At 40.0% G+C, this 17,372-nt stretch overlaps 2 protein-coding genes across 3 annotated transcripts; both read right to left on the reverse strand.

Annotated features, from left to right (window-relative positions):
* Positions 1 to 8,878: 8,878 nt before the first annotated feature.
* LOC133800629 (inorganic pyrophosphatase TTM2-like) lies at positions 8,879 to 10,816 on the reverse strand. Its single transcript, XM_062238643.1, has 5 exons — positions 10,666 to 10,816; positions 10,478 to 10,590; positions 9,897 to 10,020; positions 9,302 to 9,574; positions 8,879 to 9,205 (listed from the first exon to the last, which is right to left on the reverse strand). The coding sequence occupies exons 1-5, from the start codon at positions 10,798 to 10,800 to the stop codon at positions 9,113 to 9,115; spliced, it is 738 nt and encodes a 245-aa protein (XP_062094627.1). The 5' UTR covers positions 10,801 to 10,816; the 3' UTR covers positions 8,879 to 9,112.
* A 338-nt stretch (positions 10,817 to 11,154) lies between these two features.
* LOC133800617 (dicarboxylate transporter 2.1, chloroplastic-like) lies at positions 11,155 to 17,067 on the reverse strand. Of its 2 annotated transcripts, XM_062238621.1 has the most exons (8): positions 16,998 to 17,067; positions 15,419 to 15,481; positions 14,085 to 14,398; positions 13,528 to 13,772; positions 13,381 to 13,410; positions 13,194 to 13,296; positions 12,647 to 12,711; positions 11,155 to 11,887 (listed from the first exon to the last, which is right to left on the reverse strand). In XM_062238621.1, the coding sequence occupies exons 3-7, from the start codon at positions 14,294 to 14,296 to the stop codon at positions 12,648 to 12,650; spliced, it is 654 nt and encodes a 217-aa protein (XP_062094605.1). In that variant the 5' UTR covers positions 14,297 to 14,398; positions 15,419 to 15,481; positions 16,998 to 17,067; the 3' UTR covers positions 11,155 to 11,887; position 12,647. The 2 variants fall into 2 exon arrangements, with proteins under 2 accessions (XP_062094605.1, XP_062094613.1); XM_062238629.1 differs by lacking the exon at positions 13,381 to 13,410 and having other exon boundaries at positions 11,693 to 11,887.
* Between the last annotated feature and the right edge of the window lie 305 nt (positions 17,068 to 17,372).

Genomic DNA, 17,372 nt, shown 5'->3' on the forward strand with positions numbered 1-17,372 from the left:
TTAATGTTGATTGGGTCGAGTGAACTGATTTCAGGATGGAGTGTCGATGATACGGAATTGAGACCCTATAGTATTTTAAATTTTGGAATGGACCTAGAGAACGAAAAGAACAGAGTGGGAATCTGGGATTATCAGTTGATTGCAAGTGAATTGGCAGTCTGAAAGTTTATCAGATAACTTAAAGAATTGAGCGCCGAGTAGGCAAATACTTGAGATATTAAGGGAAGTGTAATCCCTGATGAATTAGCTGTGGTGACAGTTGCTGGTATCTTGTTAATGTAATGCGACATAGGGCTTGATAAGAGGTGAAGCATAGTGAATGCTACAGTTTGGCTTTAGTTCAGAGAGAAAGCCAGAGAGGTCGTTGAAACTTCTTAAGGCAGGAGTGTCTGCCTATTTGAAAGAATTAAGAGCTTGTAAGTTGTTAAATTGTGAGGAAATAAAGCTTTGGAAGGAAAGAGTTGCATCTCTGCGTGGTAACAGACGAGGATCTGTAAGGTGTTCAGAGAAAGAAGGGAGAGTTCTGACTCTTAATTCAGCGTAAACTGAAGTTGTACTAAGGGTTAGGCCAGCGGGGCCTACGAGTTGATCCCACCTGGTAGCGGTGATGACTTTTGAGTAACTCTGGAATCAAGAATAAGACAATGAATTGGTCATTGTAATCTAGGCAGACCCTGAGGTTTCAGCAGGGTTGCGGTGTAAGCAAGAAGCTATCATGGTATGGCTATTAGACGAGATCTTGCGAGCCAAGATTGTTCTCCTGAAAGGGCATTGGTAGGAACTAAAGTAAGGCGATGGACCTTGGAGATTATGGTCAGGTTGCGGGTTGCCGACTGATGTGTTTGGGTAAATTTCGAGGACGAAATTTTTATGAGGAGGGGATAGTTGTAACGACCCAAAATCGCTAATAAGGCTTAAGGGCCTTGATTAGTGTGCCAGGAGGGCATGTTGGGATTTATGTGTGATTTTATGAGTTAAATGCATGGTTATGATTTAAAGCATGTTATTTGACTATTTATTTATCTGTGATGCATGACTATGTGTATTAGTATGCATGTAGGCCCTGACTGTGTTTGAAGGGCATAACTGTAATTTTGGCCTTGTTGGGCATAACTGCGTCGATATGTGATAATTGTATTCTGTGAATTGTACCACGTGGGTGTGGTTGTATTATTGTGATGCACGTGCCGAGACGGTCCTAGAGAGCTAGTTAACTCAAGAGTCACGACGGGAATTCTATACCCGGCTCGGGAGGAGCCTAGGGGTACCTCGGGAATTTTATGGTTAAGTTGAGATTTAGCGGGTAATGGTTATTGGAGATTTAGTAACCTGGGTAACCATTTGTTACTGCTGAGAGTAACAAGTTTTAGAAAGAAAATGGTAGAAATGAAATAGAAATGAAAAGACTTAAGTACCCTTGAGGTTTAGGTGGGAAAGGATAGGCAAGGAGGGGCAAAATGGTCATTTGGTTGGGAATTAGATAAATGGCAGCTGGTTTTATGGGGTACACGGTTTGGGGCTTAACCATTTTGGTCTTGATAGAGTTTGAAGAGAAGAGAAAAGAGAGGGAAAAGCTAGGGCATGAGGAAGAAGAAGAAGAAGAAGAGAAGGAGAAGTTGGAGACTTAGGAGATGAATCAAGGATGCATAGGGTTGGATTCTTCATTCAAGGTAAGGATTCTAAGTAAATTTAAGGCTTGCTTTTGTTATGGTTTGAGGAATTAAAGCATTTTGAAGTTTGATTAAGTTTGTTTTTGGGTTTAATATTTTATGAAGTTGAAAATCAAAGATGTGGATTTTGGGGATTTGATTGTGTGTTTGGGTTTCTTTGATTGTGTTTCTGAGTTGTTAAATGATTCCTATGAAGTTTGGAATTGAGTTTTGGGGTTGAGATATGAGTTTGGGCTGTTTTGGGGGTATTTTGGATGAAGGAATTGAAGGTGAGAAACCCAGAAATTTCGGGTTCGTAAGGGCGCGCCGCGGCCCTGTTCTTGGGCGCCGCGGCGCAAGGTTGGTTCCAGGGGAGGTGTGGCCTCTGACTTGTTAAGCGCCGCGGCCCTGTAGGGCTGAGCCGCGGCGCTAGGCCATTTTCAGGACACCAAAATTTACATTTTTCAGCTTTTGCTCCGGGGGTTCGGGGGATGTTTCCGATGAATTGTTTTAGGAATTTGGGAGCCCCGGGAGTGTGGGATTGGTCCCGGGAAGTGGTTTTGGGTTGATTAGCAATGAGGGATGTTTCTTGTGTGTTGTGACTAGGTTCTTTGAGAGGCTCGTGCTAGAGGACCGTGCTCGCGGCTTTGGTGCATCAGGAGGCTCGGAATGCAGGTAAGAAAACTATAACACCCGAGGTTAGGGCATGGCCCCAGATTGTATTATGTGCAAATGTTTAAACCTTAAATGAATCATGATGTGTGTGAATGATTATTTCGAATGTACTATATGTGTGATTATGATGAAATGAGCGGCAAGGGCCGAGTACGGCGTAAGCCGGGGCGGCCGTGGGCCGAAAGTAACACCTAGCACATGGGATGCTATAGTCAGGGCGGGGCCCGGTGGATACATGTATTATGCTATATTCAGGGTGGGACCCAAGGGATACATGAGTTATCCTCGCGGTGAGAACCGATACCCCAGGGCTTTGGTAAGGCCTCTGTGGCGGCATGGCCGTGTTTGCTTAGTCTAATGGTTGACTTGTTTATATGTGGATTATCTGTTATGATAAATTGTATAAATGCATATGTTATGTTCTGCATGAGTTTTCTTGCTGGGCTTCGGCTCACGGGTGCTCTGTGTTGCAGGTAAGGGCAATGACTGAGTCAACCAACCATGAGTACGGAGAGCGTGAAGCGACGCGTACATGTTTGGCCTGCCCGACTGCTTTGGTTGGGGGTTTATTCGTAAATGGCTGTAATAATCTATGATTTTATGATTTCTCAAAATGTAACCTTATTTCAAGACGTGATTAGTTTTCAAACCTTATTTTGGGATCCCAAATGTTTAATAATAGAAGTTTTAATGAAACGACGCATTTTCTAAGATTACAGCCTTAACTTTTAATTAGTCACACTTTTGTTTCAAAACCTCGGTTAGCGAGTTCTTTGCACACTGTTTTGTCTTAAAAACTCACTCAGTAACGGCTCTAAGGAAGTAGGGCGTTACAACTCTTGTCTTGCCAACGAATAAAGTTAGTCCCATCAAACATATCCAATCTTACAAAGTCTTGAGTCATGAACTTCAAAGTCGAAAAAGAGTTAGATTCTTCCATGATATTCTATCTCATATTATAGAGAATTAAAATGTTGGGAGAGAGTGAGATTACACCACCACAAAAACTAGAATCTACACAAATTAATGGTGGATAGAGACTAAAGAAAGATTGAGAAAGATGATGCAAACCCTACTTGTAGAACAATCTTCTTCAACTTTGATGAACCTACAAAACCCTTGTTGAATCCACCATTTTGAACTTTTCCTTCAACAAATGGAAAACACAAAACCAAGGCTTATACATGAATCGTACCGCTGTCATAAATCTCAATTTCCTAGCCACCATTGATGCTTAAGGCCTTTTCTAAGAAGAAATGAGGATTGGGATTGAACAAGTCTTAAACTAACAAAGTCAAAAACTTTATTTTTGAGTTTCTTCGAGAAAACTAGAGATTCTTGAAAGCTAGAGAGAGAGATGTTAGCGAAAGATTGGAGATAGTAATAAAGTCTTCCAACACTTTATGAGGACCCTTTTATAGTGTAGGCACCGTCATTAGGTCTAACCAATAGGATTAGAGATAATTAACTTGTCATTTGGAGCTCATTTTACATGTTTATATGGACACGTCAGGTGATACATCACCTGTATGTATATGATGTATTGCCTGCTGGGGCTTTTAAGCCCCTTTGCATTTAGGCGATGCAACACCTCTTAGGAGGCAACACATCATCACCCTCTCTGACTTTTGAACCTTCCAATGATCCTAAAATTGCTCCAAATGCTACCAAATGTTTTGGGGATCCTTAGATACCTCCATGTATCACTTTGAACCCCAAAAACACATTTTTAAAGTGCCTACAATTGAAACTCAAATTTCACACCTACACTATATGAAGTTCACTAAGTGTTTATACCTAGCTTGTATATTAACACTTATCCTTTGTATTTAACAAATCACAAAAATATTGACTATAAAAGGTGAAATATAAGTATGGGGAAGGAAATAAGACAAGTCAAAATAGTTACCATGACAATGTTCTCGATCTACTGACAGGATAAGTCTAAAGAAGAGCCTATGGTCACCAATGGCCAGCTGCGGAGTATGAGAGGACCCAATGCCACAGACTCTAGCATACCCTTTGCCATGTCCATGTCTGCCTGAAAGGCTGCAGGAGGAGGCGACTCTGAAGATGTCGGTGCGCTGGAGGGCATGAGGCTTGGCGATGTCGCGGGAGGTGGAGCATCCTATGGAAAAGAACCTGGTGGCCCGCTCGAAGGCGCTCCTACACTTGGTTGGGGATCTAAAAAGGTCAAGTTGGCCCAGTTCCCTAGGGGGATCGCATGGATGCCTCATCGCCCGTACTGGGCTTGCGATTTCCAGAGCTGGTAGAAAAAAAAAGGGAAGCGGTGTAAGCTCGGCCTGGGTAGCAGCTAGTAAGTCACCCCACTGTATCTGGAAATGAGCTTGCAAGGAGGACCACGAAGATTCCCCTTGCCCCAAAACAGGCTTTGAAGGCCCAACTACAGGCGAGGCCCCGTAAGGGCCGATGGCTGATGATGCCGAAGTACCGCCAAAATCCCAAATCGACAAAAGCATAGGGCGAGGAGTCGAGGGACTCCTACCACAAGATTCAATATCCCACTGCCTATGTCGCGATGAGTCGGGGCTCCAGGCTCCCCAACATTAATGTCGCAAATGTGAACGGCGGGAAAATTCCTCAGGATGACACACTAAGCAGGTGGAGAGGACCTGCTAGATTCAGTGACTAGTTTGCCCTTAGAAAGCCACAGATCCACAGGTTGTCATCATTAAGGAGGTAGTGTGCAGTCTTGTACTTTGCTGGGATCTGGGCTTGAAAATACTCCAGGCGCTTCTTGTAGCCAAGCCATGCTGTCGAACAAGTAAGGGTACCTGACAAAAACAAAAAATGTGTCAGGATGAGACAAAAAAAGACTAGTCAGGCGACCCTCGCTACGTACATATGGAGCTCGTCGGTCGCCATTGGCAAGAGCTCCCACACCCATCAGCAAGAGCGGTGTACTAGGACTTCAAAACAACGCTTCATAAAGTAGGTAGTGATTCAACTCACCAACTTGTTGGAAAGCCTTGCAGACGGAATTGATACTCGTGGTGAAAAAGTATCCGTAGGCATACTACCCATTAGATTTCCCAATAACCACCAGTGGGGGCACAATATTCTAAGTGTGGATATGGTAGAAGTCGGTTCTCCTCCTTTCTAAATTGAACTGAAGGCGATAAAGGTAAAGAATCTCGCGGGGCATTGGAGGTTCCCAACCGATGGTCCTAAACAATATGTTGAGTCCAATAATAACTTGATAGGCATTCATACCTAACTAAAATGGAAACACCTGAAAATAGTCCGCAACACTAAGTATGTAATCATGTATTGGGAGTATGGGCCAAGGATTACAATGAATGGGAATACATGCCTGCCACCCCTTCGTGAGGATGGTCAGCACGCTAAGTGGGCATGGGAAGCCTATACTCGAGCATGTCCGATAAGTTGTGATGGGCGATCATCTGGTTCAACTGGACCTCAGTCATGTTGGATGGAAATGTGCTGAAATTGCCTTTGAATGATGAAGGAGTTGTATCACAGACTTACTGAATGACCTCGGCATAGCCATCGGTTGAGGACAACCCCGAGTCCACTATAGTTAGGTAGACCACTCCCCGCCTCAGACAGGCCTGATCTTGAGGAGGTTTCTGAGGGACCATGATGATCTAACTAGCAACACTCTTTGGAAACTGCTACTCTGCGAGGATACCTGAAAAAAGCAACATACAAAGGGTCAGCATCCAAAGTTAAAAAATAATCAAGCATGAAGAGCCTGCTCTCTGTTTGTGAAAGTGAATAGTCCACAAACACAAATAGCAAAGAAAATATTATGTTTCTCACCTTCCATCCCCAAAGTGGCGAGGAGGCCCATGATCCCGGTGGCTCAACCGAGAAGATGGTGGAATCACCTTTTATTAAAGGCACAAACATCAAGAATCAGCGATGGTATGCACATCATCGCATGGGGAGGTGACAAATTGAGTAACTAAGTCTCGAGATCATAGCGAGAAAAGTGGCTCAGGAAGCTAAGTCCTTGCGAAGCTCGTTGCTCGACTCATCACCCTCATGCCACGCGCCCTTGCATCCTCTCCGATCCCCTCAGCTTGAAGAGTTTGTGCCTGCGCCTCGTGCCCCTGCCCTCTTGCACCCTCGTTGATCCCCTCATCTTGAGGGCCCGCGCCATTACCTTGCGCCCTCGCACCCCTACACCCTCGTCGATCCCCTCAGCTCGAAGGGCCCGCGCCCTCACACTCGCACCCTCGCACTCACGCCTTCGCACTCACTCCCTCGCACTCGAGCCCTTACGCCCTCCCCATCCCCTCAGCTTAGAGGGCTTACACTGTTACCTCGTATCCATATGGCTCTGCGCCATTGACTCGCGCCCTCGCGCACCATTGTCTAGCGCCCTTGCACCCTCGTCAATCCCATTAGCTCGGAGAGCCCACACAAGCACCTTGCGCCCTTGCATCCTCATCAATCCCCATGGATTGGAGGGTGCATGCTCGAGCCGTTGCCTAGCGCCGTTGCACCATCATCGATCCCCTCCACCCAGAGGGCTCGCAGCAGCACCTTGCACCCTCACATCCTCCTTGATCCCCTCGACTTAGAGGGCCTATGCCAAGGACTTGCACCCCCACACCCTTGCCGATCCCCTCAGCTCCGAAGGCTTGCGCCATTACCTCGCGCCCCTGCACCCTCATCGATCCCCTCAGATCAAAGGGCTTGCACCCTTGTACTCGCACCCCTGCCGATCCCCTCGACTCGGAGGGCCTGCACCATTGCCTCGTGCCATTGTCTAGCATCCTTTTGCTTTCACTGATCCCCTTAGCTTAGAGGGCCCGTGCCAATACCTTGTGCCCTTGCGCCCTCGCCAATCCCCACAGCTCGGAGGGCTCGCGCCATTGCCTCGAGCCTTTGCACCAGGGCCATCGCCTAGTGCCCTTGTGCCTTTGTCGATCCCCTCGGCTCAGAGGGCCCACACCAGCACCCTTGCGTCCTTGTTGTCCCCATAGCTCAAAGGGCTCGTGCCATTGCCTCGAGCCGTCATGCCCTAACCAAACCCCTCGGCTCGGAGGGCTTGCACCATTGCCTTGAGCCCTTGTGCCCGTAGGCCCCTGCATGCCATCTCCATGCTCCCTCGTACCTTGCCGATCCTCTTGGCCCAAAGGGTCTGTGCCATCGCCCCCCGAGCCTCCTCTCGCACTAGAGTGCGCCTTCAACCCCTTCATAAACAAGACATGTCAGATTACCATTTTTGGTGAGATAGTATCTTACCTTCGTCAAAGTGTACCTAAAAGTAGCTTGATCGGGAAACCAGTTGCCACCATCAGCTCTTCCCATCTCCGCGACTATAAATAGTGAAAATCAAGATGCAAAAGAAGAGGGAGAATGAAAATGAGAATATAATCGGATCAATCTAGATCTAGTCGAAACTTGCTAGTTGGCTCATTAAGTTAGTACCTATTCATCTTCAAGAGAGCTCTCATTCTTCATGGATGTAACTGCCCCAAGAGCAAGATCAAACTCATTGTACTTGTTCTTAAGGGTTCAAAGTCCATGAACAATAATACTGACTAAAGTGGACATAGGTCATCTTTTTGGGGCCGAACCACTATAATCATGTGTCTCTTTCATTTATTATTGTATTTATTTCTCTTTCTTTGGTTCACTATTCACAACCAAGATATCACTCCAAATTATACACCCAAAACAACTCTTCATTCATTGCTTCGTTCAAGTTGATGAAAAAATGAGTCAACAGTATTAATCCACTAATGTTACCCTAATATGTTACCTAATGACTTGGTGTTATACTCGGAATTCGACACTTCCATGTGGTGGCCTGCAAAGCGATGATGTGTTAAGACAATGTGTCGGGACACAAAAATCACCACCAGCCGCCATGAGGACTGGGCCTCGCCACTTCCCCAATACACAAGAAGAGGCAGGACTCACCAGAACTGGCCTACTTCTCCCATCGCATGAAGCCACATGATCCCCATATGGCCACGTCGATACCAATCATAAGAAGAAAATGGCCCTAGATAATTTCCCTAACTAGACGCACAAGTCAGACCAACACAGATCATGAGGATCAGCTAAAGTCATCATCAATAGTAGCTGGTCCTCGAGGCCCTCGCTAGTTGTCGGTCGCCAAGGGCCCTCACTGCTCGCCAATGGCCCTTGCCACCGAAGCCTCATTCTGCACCAGAGTGCACCTGCAACCATTAAATGAACAGGCACTACTACAAAATTGACATGGGACGATGGTTTTAAACCGTCGTATGGACTCTCATACGTCGGTTCTAATACCGTCGTCCCATGCAATGTCATGCCATGTAAAGCATAAAACGACAGTTGAAATAAAAGTGTCATCTCTTGTCGTACATGAGATGATGGGTCCTATACAAACGTTGTCTCTTGTGGTACATGAGACGACAATTTCTGTGCAAGCGTCATCTACTGTAATAAATGAGACGACAGTTCCTACTAAAGCGTCATTTTCCTGCAGTACATGAGATGACAATTTATGTGCAAGCATCGTCCCCTACAATACATAAGACGACAAGTTCATGGAGACCGACGTCCCATGTAGAATATGAGAATTTTTTCATTTCTCTATTTTCAACCACTATATTCATTCATAATTTCCTGTGTAATTACAACATAGTTCAGACATAATCAATAGGCAGACAAAATCAATAGAACTCAGTATGTTCCAAATCTAAAATTACAATATCAAAATATACACTTGGAATAACTATGTAAGTACTAACTAAACACTACAATTAGTATATTTTTTAATTTTGATTTCAAAAGTTACTCTAACTATGACTCATCCGCTCAAGAAGCTTGGCTGCCCATTCATTTCGAGTTTCATTAATTTCACCAAGTGTATATGTATTCTTTCCACCACACTACAAAACACAAAATAAAAACTAAGTCAGAAATTAAAAACTAAGCTTGATTATTGTTATCTTGCCAAATTTTAAAACAGTAGTCAGACTCATCACCTCTTCCATCAGTGGGGACTCCTTAGTCAATTGAGAAGAAGATGAAGAATTGGGCAGGAGCGAACCAGTCAAAGAACCATTACTTAATCTGGTGACATAAAGAGAAGTGGGTCCCGAACCATTGTAGGTTTCAGCCTGCATAGCCAAGTTTTGTTGGCTGGCTGAGACTTTCCGGACAGAGAATTTGGAGTTCAATTCTTCAATGCGAGATGTAAATTCATCCATCCTTTCGTTTAGAGTAGAAATTTGTTCAGAAAGTTGAGTTATAATTCCCTGAGACCAAAAATTAAAAAAAATATTGATGGATGAAAAGCAAAGCCACATAGCCTACATTCATGTTTCATTCCATTATCATTAGGAAGTCAACCCACTTTTGAACTTTAATATTTGATATACATTATATGGATTATTCTTGTCATAGTAAGTTAAGAGTCAATTCAGATGCTTTCCTATGCCCACTACACAATTCAGTTTCTTGTTAACCTAAATAAAAAAAAAATTCTTAAGAACTCTATGATTGTCTATTTCCCTTTTCATTTTCTGAATAAACAACATAATTTATCGCTCTGATTATATAGAGGCAAAAACCATTTACCTGGTTTGAAAGTGGTGCAGGTGAATCTGGGGCCCTTCCATCAAACCTTCTGTGGTTAACAGCCAGTTTAGTTAGCTTGGCCATAGTCTTGTCTCTCTGATTTGAATATGATTGTGACATACCTCTGCCAAAATAGAGATACACAGTGAGGGATAAATCACCACCCCACATTTTCAGTAATTTCACAAATTATTGAATTACACTGCTAAAAGCCCTTAATTTTTTAAGAACTTCATGTGTAAATAACACTTTAGTTAAGACATTACATAACAATTCAGTCTAATAGAACAATCATTTGGATCAAACAGAGCTAATAATAGTGTCTCCAACCAGGGGATGTACCCATAAAAACTGTTGCAAGCTCTCACTAACTGAAATGGTTATAGTTTTGGATTCTTGTACCGAGGTTTTTAAAAAATGACCAGTGCTAGATTAGTACATATGATGAATGAAACCCTTTTTCTTTGGCTTCTTGGTCATTTATTCAATTTCCACACTTATTCATATATTTTCTTTTCCATTTCTTATTTTCTCTCAATTTAGATGGAAAATATATCAAATTGTAGAAAAATTGAGAGTACCGGCCGAGATGCTTCATTCTTCTATTTGCTGATGCTCGGGAAAGAGCTTCTTTAGGGCTTGCAGCAAAATCATCATCTATGCTGAGTTTTGTCTTTAAATCATCTGGCAGTGCCTGTAGATTAAGCATGTTAGTACCACTCACTCATCCAGAAGCTGTAGAGTGCATCGTTGCCAATAAGAGTCATACCATAACATCATTTACAAGTTTCTCCAGCTGAATCTGTTCAATATAAGTACGAGGAACATATGAACCATCCAGGCCCAGCTGCTCTGCAACAAATTTAACGTATTGCTGATCTTTCCCTTGCACCTTCATATCCATTCTAGAAAGTTAATGCCATGCTTCTTAAAATTCACCTAATAATAAGTCTTTGACATGGATAATTCATTTCTATATTTTCTAGCATAATTGCCTAACAAAGCAGTGAATTGCCCAAGCAAGTCCATAAGAGTTATAGAGTAAACACTCTAGTCTCTGGCGTAATTCCATGAAAAAAGAAAAAGAAAAAACTAAATAAATAAACTTCCATGTTGGCTAGGATGTATCTTAGGAGAGAGGTCGATATCACACTGGAGTACTCCAGGAAGTCTGAAAATAGCACCTTACGAAGTTTGAAGCACTTGCAATAATATGTCAAAATCATGTGAGAATAATTTCTCTTCCAGAAAAGAAGAGAAAGTGATAATAAGTACCAACAATTATAATTGCCTAATTAACAGTTCTACTTCTACAATGGCCTAAGTACTAAAAGTGTTTTGTTATGCTATCATACAAAGGGAAAGTTAAATAAATGGTAACAAGTACATATATGGCATGCTTCTGAAGTCTAAATTTTTTTCAATCAGAAAGGCATATAATAACGCCAAGTTAAAATGAATAATTTCATCTAAATGTCCAATAATATTCCTCAAGGTAAAATAATATTGAAGATGCAACTATAAATGAAAGATTTAAAATCAAAATCTGATTGCAAGCACGTGAATGCTAAAACTAGTATAATACCTGAACATATTGATGATTAAGTTGCTCCAATAGAAATTAAGGTGCATACCTTTCATCATCAAAAAATTTGCAAATACTACAATAATACTTTGCCATTGAACAAGAACAAGAAGAATCAAACCAATAGTAGCTCTTCTACAAGAATACACATTGGATTAAGCAGTTCATGTCAATTGTTTAAATCACTCTCCAATCTCTACAAGAATAGATATATATGAGTAAAATAAAAAGCTCCTATAAAAAATTACGAAAATAATCACATGTAACTCTCAATAAAAAGGGTTAAAAGAATGAAGGCATAAATATTTTTTAGTATCAATTGAATCAGGCTACAAAATTTGGAATGAAACACATATATATGAGTTCTCTGCAACCCCAAGATGAGTTTGGACCCAAGACTCTAATCCTGAAAAGGAAAGAACAAGAAAAAAGAAAAAAAAAACAAATTTAGCCATAAAATAAATCTTTAAACAGCGAAGCTATTAAAGATTAGCTAACATTCTTCACAGAAAACTGCCAGAATAATAAATCTCCAAGTTCTAAGCAAATCACACAATCTCGTTTGCTTTCCATTTTAATTTGCTGTCTAGCACAAAACAAGTCTAATAGTGCGGTTGAGGAACATAAATCCATTCCAATGAAATGATTTAAATAGGAGAACATACACATATATTGTTATTATTATTATTATTTATTTTATTGTTGTCCAGGGTTGTTATTGGAAAATATATTTTCAACAATTATAAAGTAAATTACCATTGACACATCAAGTACTAAGAAAATTTTAAGGTCTCTTCAAACAACATAAATGTGTGGGGAGAAAAAATATATAAGCTTCTTAAGCTGAAAACATTAATTTAATAGTAAATATCCTAACAATGTAATACATGGTATTGAATTTCAATTATCCAGCATAAATTGAAAGTATCCACACTAACCAACAAACAATTTCAACAAAATACTGGTCAGTTTACAAATAAAGTTGAATGACAGTAATAGTGAACTAAACAATTTAATACAATTATGCCACAAGTATCAGAGAAAGATATTTCACAAATGACATTGTACCTATAAATTATAGGCTATAAATGCAATATATGTTTTCTCTCATCAAATATAAATATATGTTAAATCATTGCAAACACTAGAAGAAAGCAGGTTGTACCTCATGATAAGATGACAAGTCCCAAATACATTGATCCACAAAGAAATGTAAATGATATCATTCCCCTGCAAGTGTAAGCAAAGCATTAAGATTAGCAAAATATAATTTTACATGGAGAAAATATACATGCTCTCTTTTACAAGTTTACCTTATTGAAATGTGATCTCAACTATACAAGATGATACATGATTACATCCTGATCCCTAAACTTTAGAATCATTAAAATTGATTTGACGACCAAATATTCGCAGACCAAGATAATATCACAGTTTCAATCAAGCTTAATATAGAATGACACATCTTACAAACTAAAGGTACAACATTTCGAAAGTTTGGGGAATAATTAAATGATATTTTCAAAATGTAGAGACTAATGATGTGCCATTTCTGTTAAGTTTTTTTAAAGGAAAGCCATGTTAAAGATTAAGACTTTTTGAAAGTTATGGTATGTCGTTGAATTTAAAATTCTGAACCAACTCAACTTTTTACAAATGCTTAGGGACTAATAAAAAGATTAATATAAATGAGTTTTAAACAACATGCTCACCATATGACTCCCCATCCAACTCCATTGCAACAAGGACAAATTTCAGCAAACTTCTCAGCATCACTGGAGTTGACTCTTCGAGATATTAAATCATCATAGATATCTGTCATATGTATTTGAATATCAAACACAAGTGTAGAATTGGTAATCAATAGGTTACTTGCTAAAGATGAGTGGTGGTACATACCATATACTGAAAACAAGCTGTTCATCACACCTGCAATTAACCAAATCAAACATTTACAGCTGTAAATCTCCATCCAAAAAGATGTGATAATAAGTATAAAAACTAATAAAGGAGTTTTGCCACAAAAATAATAAGATAAAAAAGTACCTATAAAGAGAATAACGAAACGGAGAATACGGACTGTTGTCATTTCTTGCAGAACCCAAATTAAAGCAAGGAAAATGATGAATCCTGATAGAGTCAACCAGTAAGCATCAGAAAATGGTAAACCAATCAAGGTATCCCATGCTGATTTTTCATTTAAACAGTCACTCCAATCAAGGACTCCTGTCAAAAGAAGTATAGATAAACCAATCATTGCAGCCACAACACTTGGTATGCCGATAGTTTCTCTGCAAGAATACCAGATAAACTCTGTGAATCAGAAACCAACATGGATTTAAATAGTCAATTAGTGCATTGCTTATGATATTAAAATATGCTCAGCACAATTAAGGTGGAGAATAAAAAAAGAAAACAAAAATCAATGGTAAGAAGTGAAAAACTATAGCGTACAGAAGATATAAAACATATTGAGATATTTCTGTCACCGAGTGTACTTGTAAGAATTCTAAGCTAAAACCAATTATTCAAATTGATGGTATCATGACATAATCATGTAATGAACAAATTAAAATTAGTTAAGCAAAAGCCATAGGACATACCCAAAGACCCATAAGGATACCGCAAGAAGCATTGTACCAATCATAATCCATTGATTTTTCGTAACAGCACCCATGCTTTCCAGTTTCTTGGCAGCCATAGCAGGGGCTTCAGGAATGTCCTTGGTTTCTGGAGGATAAATTATGTATAAAACTAGTGGTGAAACTAGAAGCGAAACAATGGCAGGTACACTGGCAACCTTGAACCAAGTCATCCAAATGTTTGGAATTACCACCCCAACTTTCTCAGCCAATTTAATGCCTAACAAATTTTGAGCCGCAGCGGTGAAGAAAAGCGCACTAGAGCTACCAGCAGCCTATCAAAAATCAGAACAACATCAATAAATGTAACACAACTATCAGATAACGCCTGCTTAGTATAGTTCAATATCTAAAATCATATGCTAATAACAGATGAACCACCAGCTTTTAACAGATCTGTGGCTCCTTACATGAGCGGATTCATTCACATTATAATCAATCATACAGTGAATTGTGGTACAATTAGTACATATATTTTATCAATATAGCATGTCCTCCAGCTGAATTCTGTAATATTTGACAGAGAAAAGAACACTAGCAAAGCGTTAGACAAGTGCCCATAAGGAATCCAATCCTAACCTAATGAAAGCAAATCATGAGGCTAACCCACTTGAATTACCCCAATACCTCTTTACTTTATACAGATTTAGTTAATCAATCTATCTAATATATGAAATAGCAATCTTACGTTTTTAGCAATACAGAGCACCACAAATAGAGCAACAATTAAACAACCAGCAGCAATTCTCGCAGTGAGGAGATTTGTTGATGCGAGTATCAAAGTCATTCCCCAGAATGATGAGCCAAGATCTAAGTATGTAAAATTTCGTATAAAGCATGAAGCCATGGAAACACATCATGCTAATTTACAAGAATTGTAAAACCAATATCAAAAGAAATAAAAAATTCTACTGACTTTACAAAGACCTCATTTTCAGTTTTACTACAATTGAACTTGGTGTATGCAATTTGAAAGAATAATCAGTAATAAGAAATTCTTAAGGGTAGTTCAGTGCCAGAAACCAAGTGCAAGGCCAACATGTATAATTGACGCACGTAAGAAACACCTTGAATACATAAAGAACTGAGAAAAAAAAAGGTCTATTGAAGTGAAGCTTTTTTTGTTCAGATTGAAAAAAAAAAATCAATTGAACTAAGGAATGCAAAGACAGAGGAAATACATTCATGAATATTCTATCAAAGAAAAGCATGCAATGTTTCATTTCCACTTAACAAACTTGAAAGTAGGGCGTGGACCATAGAAAAAATAGTTGCTAGGGAAAAAAGTGTATTACATCCTACAGGTAATATCAACCAGTATACACCACCACGCGTTTGAGTAGTACTGTTCTCCAGAGCTACAACATGCACAACAAAAAAGTTAATGTCATTAGAGCTTCCAAATTGAATATGAAGTTTGCCAAAGCTATCAACAAGACTATTAAAAGTTCAGACCATCTTGGCTTTTACCAAAATCGTCTCATGTTTATTTCCTTTAAGCTATTAGGTCTCAAATCTCAATAATCTATCTTTTATTCATCACAAACCACTAATAAATAGAGGAAAGCACACGGAAAAGAAAGAGGGAGAAAACATAAAATCTGGAAATAATAGGATTCATATGCCTAACAGATGATCCTTCTAAGTCTGGTCCTAATCATATTAGTATCTATTTAAGAAATTAGGTAAATAAATATAGCTTTAAAATAAACACAGTTGTTTACTACAGCCCAACAGTCCTTCAACATTTTCTGTTATGAATACGGCCCAGTAGTCCTTCAACATTTTCTGTTTACCACTCTTCATTATTATTAATTTTTCCTTTTCTAGGTAGCTAGGTTAGATGTATCTACATTAGCCTACAAACTTGACAGTCATTTTAAAGTGGATCGGTCAAATCAACTAGTTGAAATCTAACTCAACCCAATGAATCTTTGCAGCCATCTCATTGTCAATTTTCACTAGCCTCTATCATTTGGTTTGGCTTGATGCTTATCATTTTGATCCATGCTTCCCTTGTTAAAAACTCGTACACTCTACTCAAATGTACCTCAGACCCTAATGACCCAATAGATCTTTTGAAAGTAGCTATTACAAGTTTCCCTTTCTTTCTATTTTCTACTTCCGTACCATAAGTTTGACCAAGTAAATTTCATTGTGTTAAAACCAATGTCAAAAGAAATACAGAGCGCAACAAACAAAATTACTTCTAATAAATATTTTTCACATACAACCGTGTTTCTCTATATGTCTCAGTGTCTCGCCATTTTGACCAACATCTCCCCCTTTCTTACACTCCAAACAGATATATGACAGTTATGTCTCGATCATCCCACTACTATACTACTAGTCTCTAGCACATTAATTCTATCATCAAAATGTCTGCATTCCATTTAAGCAAAGAAAAACTTGTATGTTTTATCTTTGTAGGTGTTTATGATAAGTAAAAAGCAATGTTCCTATAATTTATTTTTCATAAAATTTGGTGAATACATTCCTAAATTAATAGAAAGAGTCTGCGAAAGAACAATTACACAAAAGAGCAAACCTATAAGGCATATTCAAGATTTAGAGTACACCCATACATACAGTCTTACTTATTAAACCAAGCAGGTTCTAAATGACTAGCCCTTGTACCAATAGTAGCTCTTCTACTATACAGGACAGCTTCTATATTTTTATAAACAAATCAAGGTAAGATTTAACAAAACAAAACTCCACAAAGAGACCCAAAGTTTAAAAAGTTCAAGATCACAAAAAGAAAGAAATGGGAAACTCATCTTTAATTTAAAAGCACATGTACATGGTGAAACAAAGGAAATACTACTCTCAGATTTTTGAGAAAAAAATGTACGAAGAATAAAAAAAAATTACCTCATAAACAATTGGAGGTCTGCCTAGTTTACCCCAGGGTGGCCTGGTTCTTGCGTCGGTGGGGGGGGGGGGGGGGGTGGCCTGGTTCTTGCATCGGTGGGGGGTGGCCTGGTTCTTGCGTCGATGTGGGGGGGGGGGGGGTCGCCTGGTTCTTGCGTCGGCGGGGTCGCCTAGTTCTTGTGTCGGCGGGGTCGCCTGGTTCTTGCCGAGGCTGAGTGTGAAAGAGAGCAACTCGACGTTATGGAGAGAGACGAGAGCTGAGTTCTTGCAGAGGCTGAGTGAGAGAACGAATCGAGAGGGCTGAGTGCGAGAGAGAATTGATCGAGTGGGTGAGCTGGTGAGCGTGAGAGGAAAACGATTGAGGCTATTTTGAGT

Source organism: Humulus lupulus, chromosome 1 (assembly GCF_963169125.1).
Source record: "Humulus lupulus chromosome 1, drHumLupu1.1, whole genome shotgun sequence".
Classification (NCBI taxonomy): Eukaryota; Viridiplantae; Streptophyta; class Magnoliopsida; order Rosales; family Cannabaceae; genus Humulus; species Humulus lupulus.